The following is an 11317-nucleotide window of genomic DNA, read 5'->3' as shown; positions in this document are numbered from 1 at the left end:
AATAATTTACGTTATTTCCCCTCAAATAAATTTTCCAATATTTAAATAATGAGTTCCTGATTGCCGTCAGGAACTGAAAACATCATTAACTGGTAAAAGAAGAAACACATTCCTGAACTCCAATCCTTAGTAGTAAAACACTAGTGATTACTTCCTCACAAGTCACTGTCCCACTTCAGGTGTTTCTACTGCACATTGCAAAAAGACAACGATTATGAAAAATATATACTAAACATGCAGAAAACATTTAGTTAGCAACTACCACAACTATAGGCACCATTCTAGGTTTACGGAGACCAAGATAAGTAAGATATGACCATCTGCCTAGAGCACTTACAATAAAGTTATAGGATAGAGGCAAAGATACAGATATATGAAGATAACACAAGGCAACATATGGAACTGCTACAATTGGGGTATTTACAAGATGCTTTTTTGTCATAGAGAAGGAAAAATGAATTTTGCCTTGAGCAATCAGGAAAACCAATCAGTATTTTGTTTTCCAATATTTACTGCACTTTACAGATTAGAATGTGTGCTTTCACAATGATTCTGTTTGTTTAATTCATTCTTCCTGAGAATTCATAACACATGTGTTCCTGCTCTGGTTAGATTATCCATTCAAAAAACTTCAAAGACACTTATTAAGTATCTACAGTGTGTTACTCACTGTGCTAAGTACTGGAATTAAAAAGATAAAAGTGTTTCAAATATCTGTTACACAAACACCAAATACTGCTAGATACCAATACTCACTACATATCACACCAAAGAAGAATATTTATCATGCTACATAAAAGTCCTTTTGAAGGCAGAAATTTTTTGTGACATTTCAAATTTCAGTTACTTCCAAAATGAGCTGGAATTCTATGTGTGTATTACCTATGTAAAGGAGATCTTTTATAATGATTATTCACCATTTCCAATTTAATATTCTGGAAGCACCAGCATCTCACAAAATAAAAACTACTCTTTTGCAGTAGATATTCAACTACTTTGTTTTTTAGCAAAAAATGGTATTTATGGAGTGTCTAGCATGTATTTAAGAGTCTGATGAATCATTTAGGTGTGCTGGTAGTTTTAAAGGAATTATTTAACTCCACAAAGTACTTTTTCTTCTCCAGGGAGTATATTAGTTATTAGAGGACATAGCTCAACATGAATTCTGCACTTAAGGACAGAAACCAGTCCCAATCAGGACTAGTGGATACATTTTTATGAGTAGAAGACCTGTATTTGCTTGTAACTTTATAAACTTGTAATCATTAATATTTTAAATTCTGTTTTTCCTTTCAAATATGCAGGAGTAATTATTGTCTCTTGAGAGACTGAAGTAATATAAAAACTGTCTTCCTGGAAGTTTTATACTTTATAAATCATACTAGCCATCATGGAAAGAAAGAAGAGAGGGGATTGAATGAGGACAGGCTCCTCACATTGTGTAAGTTAAAAAACACAAAATAAGCCTACATAATCTAAAACAGAAATTTTCTGCTTTTCCAGGCATACCCTAACAGATGGTTTTGGAACTGAGTTCTTACCATTAACATTGAGGTTAAAATATTTTTTGGCACTCCCAGCTGTGTTCTCAGCAACACACACATACCTGCCGATATCTATTATTTGAGTATTCAGAATCTAAGGGAAAAATGAAGAAATTCCAAATGAAATTTTGAATAAAGCAACTTGTCATATTTTCCTATTTTTTTAGAATAATATATATTATTTCTACTTAATACCAGATAGAAAAAAGTGTTGTACATACTAGTGCCGATGCTAGCTTTTATTAGGTAAATGAAATAAATATTTACTAAGATTTCCAATCAGGAAAAATTCTATACATATTTGTGGGATATTGACTAGAAAAAATGTCCCAAATTATTCTCCCATTTGCCTCTCTCTGCCTCTGGCATTGTGACTTTGACACCCCTCCCATCAGGAAGTAGAATTTGTTGGTCTTATGACCGGTTTTGGTCAACAGAACGTGATGGAAGTGACAGTCATTTCAAAACTGAGGCCTATTCACTTTTGCTTACTCTTTTGGAATCCTTCCAGCACCATGTGAGGAAGTCAGGGTTAGCCTGCTGGAGGGTGGAGATCATGGGAGGAATCATCACAGGTTACTGCAACTGAGGTCCCAGATATGTGTGCAAAGTCAGCCAAGGCCACATCCGGAAGAATCATCTAGCAAACCAGCTGGCTTGTGAGCTAAATAAATGCTTATTGTTTCAAGTCATTAAGTTTTGGAGTGGTTTGTTTTATGCAGCTAATATAACAATTATGTTTTCTTCATTTTATTACATAGAAATTTCTATCCATCTATATATCTTTTGGACTTGGACACAGAACCATTGAAGTATTTGGTAGAGGCTATATGATTATCACATGGAAACAGGCACAATATTTAGAAGATACTTTGAAAATTTAAGGTTATTTATAGGTAATAAACCTCATTCTCTTTTGAATAAGGAATTCCATGAGATATGTCCTATGTTGGGTACACTGATGGTTATGTTTGGATTCTTGAGCCAACAGAATAGTATTTATTTTGCTCAAAAGTAATTTATCAGATTGTATCCTAACAAAAGAACTGGTATTATTTCTATAAGTGCCTTTCTTTCAGGACATGTGAAAAGAAGAATATGGACACACCACTGGTAAATGACAATCCAGGATATTTATGTGATCTTCATAAATTTTACTATTGTCAACATTTTGCCTATATACAAATTTAAATCTATAGGGAACTTTCTACCATTTAGAATTTTACCACCTGAAATATATAATGGAAAGGATTGCAATAATGATTTGTTTATAATACAATTTTTACCACAAAGACCATATTGTAGTCAATTGAGGTGTGTGTGTGTGTGTGTGTGTGTGTGTGTAGAACATTTCTGGAAAAAGCCACACAAAACTATTAATGGTGGTAATCTCTGGTAGTGGGAATAGAATGAGGAGGAAGAATTTTATTTCATATACCTTTGATGGTTGGTTATTTTTACAAATATAATATTTATAAGCTAATAACATTATTTTTAAAAGTCAAAAACAATTATTACAAAATGCAAAGTCAAATAGCTCTTTTTAAAATTAGATCTTTACTTTTACCTGCAGAATTCGTCCATTAGATAGAAATTTATGATGGTCATCTTCTAGCAAGGGCTGTCCATCTTTCTGCCAGGAATTCCTTGGCGCTGGGCTGCCACTGGATAAACACTCCATCAGTGCACTCTTGTTCACCAGCACGGTGATCTCTGCAGGGAGATCACTATTTGCTCCCTTGATAATTGGTGGCACTAACAAAGGATTGTAACAAAGGTATAAAAAATGGGCAACAGTCTTTTCTAAATTATTCTAATTTTCTGACAGCTTTAAAAAGTTTGGTATAATAATAGAGAAGCAAAACTTGAAGGAGAAACCATGATCCCCGGGTAACATTTTATACTAATAAATTGGGGTGGTGAAAACAGTATTTGAATTTGAGTTTATTCTCTTCCCTCTCTTCACTTATGCTAGACTAATCCCTCAGATTGTATCATTCCCATTTAGCCCAATCTCAATTCTTCTCCAATATATCTTTTACTTCTCTCTCAGCCCCTCCCACTACACCTTCTGGGTTTTCAAGCATACATATAAGAAGCATCTGTATAAATAGATATTTAAGTCTATATGGTTATCCAGAGGGGACAGATAAATTATACCCTTTAAAGTGTATTTGAAATGTTCAGATTTGGCCTTATTCGGAATGGAATTGCCTGGGCGATTCAAAGTGTGTTTCCCAGCTTCAGCACTGGTGGTATCAGCATCAGCATCGCCTGGGAGTTTGATTAAAAATGCAAATTCTTGGGCGCCAACTAACTTCAATAGGCATCTCTGAGGAAGGGCCAATAAATCTGTCTTAACAAGCTTTCCAGGTGATCTTTATGTATGCTAAAGTTTGAGAAGTCTCACTCTAGATTTTTCTACATGTGTTCATTCTTGCTTAAAATAATACTGTATAATCCAGCTACACATTAGTTATGAAAAATCATGTTACCCATAGAATTTCAAAAATGAAAATGTTAAATGAACTAGGGACACATGTTGACTGCCTTGGTAAAAGTAGAAATTGATTTTTAAAATAAATAATCATTTTTGTTTTGAAAGCTTGGTTATTTTTCTCCCACTTAAAAAATATGCCTTATCTTTAGCAATCAGTAAAGACTGCAAGTTTGATGTAGATGCTATCTTATGGTATCTGGGTTTCCAACAACTAAACTGAAAGTCTGTAAAGAAAATACTCAATGCCACAAAGCACATAATAGAATTTTAATGTTATTTTGAATGCATACTTTCACATTCAAAGCTACATGATTGATTTTACTATGCTTCAGATAATGTAAAATATATAATTTGGACTGCAGATTAATAAATAATAAACTTGAGTTTTAGATTAAATGAGACTATCACTACCCAACATCAAGAAAACTAATCAAGAGCTGAAGCATTAGGAGGGGTAGGAGATTCAGGCACTGACATGCAGAGGCCCCCCACCTCAGCTCTTTGCTTCCACCTGCTCTAGCTGCCACACCCTACCAGTTGGGTTATACCACTCAGAATTGTTCTCAGTGGCCGTCCATGCACCTAGGAGGTGAGCAGCAGAACATGAAACAGCCCTAATTCAGAATTTGGGGGTCAGTTAGTTGTTCTTTCTTTGTTCTACCTTCTAAACTCATCTCCAACTTGTTCGCTAACTTCCTAATTGAAAATAACAGCCTGAGGCATGAACATCTACCCTTGACCATCCAATCCCATAGTTTCATTTCAATTTCACTGAATCGCAGTGTTTCCCTACCTATATTATCAACTCCTTCTACTCACCCTAAATTAAACTCTTTCCAAATTTAGGTCTGTAAGGTACATGGATGTGTTTGGTCAAGGAATAAGTGGAGGCAGACATCCAGGCCTGCATGACACAGCGGGATTGATGTGCGGGCACACACCTCCACTTGTTATACAAGTGTTTGTGTAAGTTCATACTTGGCTCTGAGCCACTATTGTCTATAGAAGGTATAGCTGCCCTGTGGCACTGTGCTCAGGGCTCGGTTTGGCATGGCATAGCATGGCTTGACATGGCTTGCATGCGCCCAGAGAGAGAGAGACTACTGACCACTGTAAGGGAGAGTCAGGCTCCTTTAAGGCAGGCAGGAACCAGCTCATCCCCAGAGAGAAAGAGTTAAGCTGCTAACACTGCAAGAGAGAGCTGGCCTTGCAGGCCAGCCATACAGCTATGCATGGGAGCTGGCTGCTGAGAGGAGCCACAGAGGTGGAGCAAAAAGCCAAGATAAAGGCGGACAGTGTAAGAGAGCTAGTGTGAGAAAGCTGCTGCTGAGAGAGCTGCTAAACACAACTAGAGCTGGGGCTGGAAGCTGACCCCAAGCAGGACATATGGCATAGTTGTGAATCTGACAAGGTCAAGTTAGGCCAGGTGGTCCAAGATATTCCTTCAGTGTCCTTGACATCGTCAGCACTGATTTTTAATTGTCATCTCTCTTTTCCTTGTAACTCTCTCATGAACTTTAAAATCTATGTTAACTGTTATGTCACTTATCTTTTCCCTTACGGGAACAATACTTCTTCAACTCTCTGTTCATGTATTCAGATGGTGATCTGGTTCAAGGATGAACACATGAACTATACCTTATCAATCAGAACATTGCAACCTCTTGCTCTCTGTAATTGGCTCTGGATGGATAAGTGATTCACACTTGGCCAATGAAAACCATGGAAATTCAATTCCAGGGCTTCAGTTGTAAATACTAGGAGAAAAACCTTTCATTTGAATGTGGAACTAGCAGGATGCAAGCCTAGAGCTGCTAGAGGCCACCTTGCTATCCAAGGAGATCCCCCTCCCTAAGAGTGACATGAATAAAGAAAAGCAGAGTCAAGAGACAGGTAAAGTCTGTTGACCTTTTTTGAACGACAGAAGTCAGACATGACTGTAGCCAGCTCTGTTTTGGGACTTTCCTGATTCATAAGTCTATTAATTCTTTTTTTTTTTTTTTTCATTTAAGTCAGTTTGTTTCTTAATACTTCAAGAGTCCTGACTAATGTGCTGTCAATATGTAGAAGATAATTACCTCCTTCGGAGAACTATCAGTTTCTGGTTATCTTTATAGTCTCAAAGTGCTTAGTGTAACATCCTGCAAACATTAGTTCCTCAAAAATACTTTTCAGTAAAAGAATGAACAATAAACAAAAGAAAAACTCACCGAGTACACGGACATCATACTGAAGGGAATCTTCTCCAGCCTCATTAACAGCCACACATGTGTATCTCCCAGCATCTTCTACTTTAGCCCGAGGAATCTGCAACACTCGCCCTCCTGAAAATAATACCCCACTATGTTTACTTCTCTAACCTTAGAGTGAACACAAGCCATAAACAAAGATACAAATTTTCTGGTCTAATGACTGCCTTACATTTTCTTTCAAGGTTCCTGTTTCATCCAATGGTTCAGTTTTAATCTCAGATACCACTTTTACAACAAACACTGCATTATTAAAAAGTGACCCAACATTTGAATCGGATCTCCTGAGAAATGAATAGCTCATGTAGATTTTCCTAGAAGGGAGACTGCTACTCTATGTGCTTCATCATGTTTCCTAGGCAATGTTACTATGTAGTAACTTCTTGCTTTTATTGTTTTGAACACTTTTAATATAAGTTTACACCATTTGCTGCAAGTACTTGTTTGAGAAAGCAATATCCAAAGATGTAAAAGTATAAAGTGTACTATTTTACATACGTTCTTATGAGGATAGCTGTGTATTTTTAAACGTCATGTAGACATAATTTCAAATTTAGAGAAAAGTTGCAATAATTATGTAAAGACTTTTACTCATGTTCACTATTTATATTTCACTCCATTTGCTTTATCTCTCTCTGTCATATGTATATAATCTTTTTCTGAACCATTCAAGAGTAAGTTGGAGACATGGTGCCCTTTCACCCCTAAAATACTCATAAATCCGTATTTCATAACAGCAAGGGTAATCCCTTATATAACCGTGTTACGATTAAAAACAGAAAATTTAAAATCAAAACTACTATTAAATCCACAGTCCATAATCATATTTCATTATTGTTGCAATAATGTTTTTTACAGCCATTTTGCCCAAACCCAGATCTAATTTAGAATCACATATTAGAGTTGCCATGTCTACTTAGTCTCTTTTCATTTTTATTTTCAGGATATCTTTTATTTAATTGAGGTCAAATGTACATTCAATTACTTAATGCACTGACCGAAAGTGTACAATCTGATGAATTTTGACAAGCCCTGTATATTTGAATGCTTGTTAAAATTAAATAGAAGCCTTGAAAATATTACTCCATAACAGTTTAAACATCTTTGCTATCAATAAACCAGGTAACAATTTAAATATTTGAAACTAATATTCTTCCCTATTTATGTTAGGTGCATTTAATAAACTGAGTAGTAGTGATCTGTAAATATATATTAGCATTTATGTTAATAATATATATAAACCAAACTGATTATCTTATTGCACTAATGGAGAAATGGAGGCACAAGGAAGCCAAAGGACTTTGTTGTGTTGATAGAGTGATGTGTAGTAGATCTGAAAAGTTTACTAAGCTGTGCTCTTCTATTGTCTAATTCTCAACCAAGACTATTTATTCTAGATTGAAGCTATGTGGATGCCAGCGGCATTCAGCAGCCTGCCAGTTAAATTACTTGGCCAGAGACTCAACCAATTTAATTCATCTAATACATGAGAGGAAACACATTTGGCAGAGAGTCAGCTTTTCACCCTTTTGGTAGCAATCTTTACCTGGCAAAATCAATACTTTATCACTTGAGGTCAGAGGGTGGCCATCTTTGTACCATGTCAGTGTAGGAGGGGGAGCAGCATTTGTCTCACAGTAAAGAGAAATGGGATTGTTGATGATCACATCTTTGGCTTCGCCACTCCTGCCGGTATCTAGCATGTTTCCTATTTCCCAGAGTTTCTGAAAACTTGGAGGAACTATGGAGGAAACGCATTAAATGTCAGTCACATATGAATGCTTAAACAAAGATCTTGGATGTGTTTTCACCAGAGTGATTTGTAAAAGCAATAGATTAGACAATGTGAAAATAATTTCAAGTACTGACACCATTACCAACTCTAGTCCTTAGCCAAAAAAGTAGTAGACGAAAGTCAGAGCTGGTTCTCATGTGGAAGAACAAGAAATATGAGGCTCAGAATGCTGTTCTCATGCTTTGCTCTCCCTGTTAAAGGGCTCTGGCACTTAGACAATAAAGGGGCTCACTCTCAGAAAGGAGCATTGCTAAATGATACACAGCAGGAAAGACTAATTTTGAGAAACCATTAAAAAATACTGGCTCAATTGAGAGCATTTCACAGTGATTTGGCTTACTAAGAAGGCAAAAGAAATTATGCAATCAGGATTAAAAATTCCATTAACAAAAATAATAGGAATTTTCATACTTTTCTGGTTACAAGTATGAAGTTTATGGAAGGCAATTTGCCTGCACATCAAAAGCATTAAAAGAGTGCATAACATAAAATTTATCACAGAAAAAAGTACATAACATTTAACCTAAAATTTCCATTCTTAGAAAATTATGAAAAATAAAAGATGTCCAAAAGTTTTATGTATAAAGATGTTCAGTGCAGTATTATTTATGAGTGGTGAAAGCTTATAAACAACCCAGACATTCAACAGTAGGAGTCTGGTTAAATAGTTTTTGGATATTCAACTGGTGAAAGACATAATTATTACAAATCATGTCAAATATAGCAACATCAACAGTAACAACATAAACAATAATAATAGCAGGTATCATTTCTCAATCATTTTGCTAAGAGCTTTATATACTTTATCTCATTTAGTATTCGCTGAAATTCTACAAGACAGTCATGTTAAAACTGAGGAAACAGTCTTAAAATTTAGGTTACTTTACCAAGTCACAAAGCTTTTAGAAGCCATAATCATCATTCAATTCCAAGTCTGTTTTGTTTTGTTGTTTGCTTGTTTTTATTTTTACATTTACTTATTTATTTCTTCCAACTTTCATTTTATGTTCACAGGGTACATGTGCTGGTTTATGTGGGTAAATTGCATGTTGTGGGGGTTTGGTGTACATATTATTTCATCACCCAGATAATATGCCTGGTAGTGGACAGATAGTTTTTTATTACTCTGAATTCCATACTGTACTACTTTCCTGCCTTTCATGTAAATGCTGTTTTTAAAACTTCACGATATAAAATTAAGGGAATGCTAATGCAACACAGAAATCTATATTATGTGACCCCAACTTTGTAAAACAAGTATATATTTTAAAATACAAGAAGGAAACACATAAAAATAACAGGGGCAATCCTGAATGATGGGATTATTTCCTTCTTTAATTCCCAAGTCTAAATTTTCAATCATGAATTTATATTGTTAACAGAAAAAAAACACTGTTTAAAATAAGTCAAATCTCTTTTCTTTTACTTTGAAAGATCATATAAATTACATTATATACAATAAGCATATTAGTATTACCTTGTATATTCACATCAAAATCCAACTCATCTTCACCTGCAATGTTAGATGCTACACAAGTATATCGTCCAGTGTCTGATATTTGAGCCTCCTTTATTTGAAGTGTGTGTCCATTCGCAGCAATATTAACATGATCATCGGATTTAAGGGGCTGTGATTCAATTATAACAATGTTAGCATTAAGTGCTATAATGAATCCTCTAAGAGGCCATGCAATTGATAGTTTTTGTGATTTTTTAAATAAATGAAAATAAAATTGTATGCAGAACATTCACAATAGTTTAATCAAAATAATTGATTTACTTTGATTAAACTCATTGTTTTTGACTAATCAAATTTTTATTTATTGAAAATTGCCACAGTTATAGTTTATATTTGTACCAGGCATTTGTGCATGATGCATTTATACATTTTTTATGATAAATATGTGTTCTTAGTTACCACATGTATTCATGTTGGAAAATATTTTTCACTGATCTCATGTAATATTTAAAAAGCATGTCTTTTATAATTTTGTAGAAAAGGTTAGAATTTCTTTATGAAAGATTGAGCACATTAGTATAATCTGATTTGACCTAAATTATTTTTTATTCGAAACATTATTACTTTATAAATAAAAAATTTTAACCTAAAGATATTTATATTATGTTTTATTGAAATTATTACTATAAAATAGGATATTAACTTACATATATTTGTATTATGATGTATTATCAATAACATTACATATAGTTAATAGAATATTTCCCATCTTCTCAACATTTTCATTTATACTAAATTCCCCCTCATTCATTGAAAATTTTAGCTCCAGGCTCAGTGTCATTCCTTCTAATGATACTCTTCTCATAATTCTTGGTGATTCCAATGCTGTGTTCTCTTACCTCCTTGATCTCCTTCTTTTAATTTTCTTGTCCCTCACCCTTTCTCAGCCACTAAATAGGAGAGTCATACCTAGACCTTATAATTACCAATAACTGCGCTCCTTCATAATCTCACTTTCAAGCTCTCATCTGCTGACTACCACTTCCTAATTTTCTATTATTACTAATTTTCTCTAAGTTTTTTTTTCTTTTTTAATCCCATGGGAGCCCCACAATCCATTGATCTTGCAATATTTTCACTGTCACTCAGTCTCCTCCTAACCTCTCTTCCCTTCTTACCCAGAGAAGTTCTGTCATGATAATCATTCCTTGTATAAACTCTCAACTCCCTTGACTCCTCTCCCTTTATTTTACTCCCCTGGCAAAACCTGAACTGGTTAAAATCAGTTTCTGCCCATTCTGAGAATTTGCTGGTCTACTCAAGGACATCCCTCCAGCAACTGCGTTTCTCTCACCTACATCATCATTAACTTGTTTCTTTCCACTGGATGATTTCAACCTAAAACAAAAACAAAAACAAAAACCTCTCTTGCTACAGCCCACCTCTACATTTTCCACTGCACTTTGTAGCCAAATGACTTAAAAATGTTTTCTACACTTGTGTTCTCCAATTACTTTCCTTCAGTTTTTTCCTTCCATCATTTCTTGATATGTTACAATCAGACTTTCACTCTTTCTTCTTGATCAAAAAGACTTTGTCAAGGTCACCAATGACATTCATGTTGCTAAATTTGTTGGAAAATTCTAAGTACTTATTTTACCTGATCAGTATCATTTAACACAGTTTAACTTGTGTTCATTTTGAAGTACCTTTTTCACTTATCTTTTGGGACACTACACTCCCTAACCTTTAAAGGAGTACCCTGAGGCT

The 11317-nt window shown here is 34.7% G+C and overlaps 1 protein-coding gene across 6 annotated transcripts in view; it reads right to left on the bottom strand.

Annotated features, from left to right (window-relative positions):
- HMCN1 (hemicentin 1) overlaps window positions 1–11317 on the bottom strand; it is a 454750-nt gene that overhangs the window by 102245 nt on the left and 341188 nt on the right. For all 6 annotated transcript variants that reach the window (XM_015447093.4, XM_015447120.4, XM_005540243.5 and 3 more), the window contains 5 exons: window positions 9566–9716; window positions 7840–8034; window positions 6255–6368; window positions 3112–3299; window positions 1542–1638 (listed from right to left, as the gene is read on the bottom strand). In XM_015447093.4, the coding sequence (XP_015302579.3) occupies window positions 1542–1638; window positions 3112–3299; window positions 6255–6368; window positions 7840–8034; window positions 9566–9716 (745 nt within the window). The remainder of the gene's footprint in view (window positions 1–1541; window positions 1639–3111; window positions 3300–6254; window positions 6369–7839; window positions 8035–9565; window positions 9717–11317) is intronic.

Source organism: Macaca fascicularis, chromosome 1, assembly GCF_037993035.2.
Source record: "Macaca fascicularis isolate 582-1 chromosome 1, T2T-MFA8v1.1".
Taxonomy (NCBI): domain Eukaryota; kingdom Metazoa; phylum Chordata; class Mammalia; order Primates; family Cercopithecidae; genus Macaca; species Macaca fascicularis.
The sequence above is the reverse complement of the archived record's forward strand: the minus strand, read 5'-3'. Positions and strand labels throughout refer to the sequence as shown.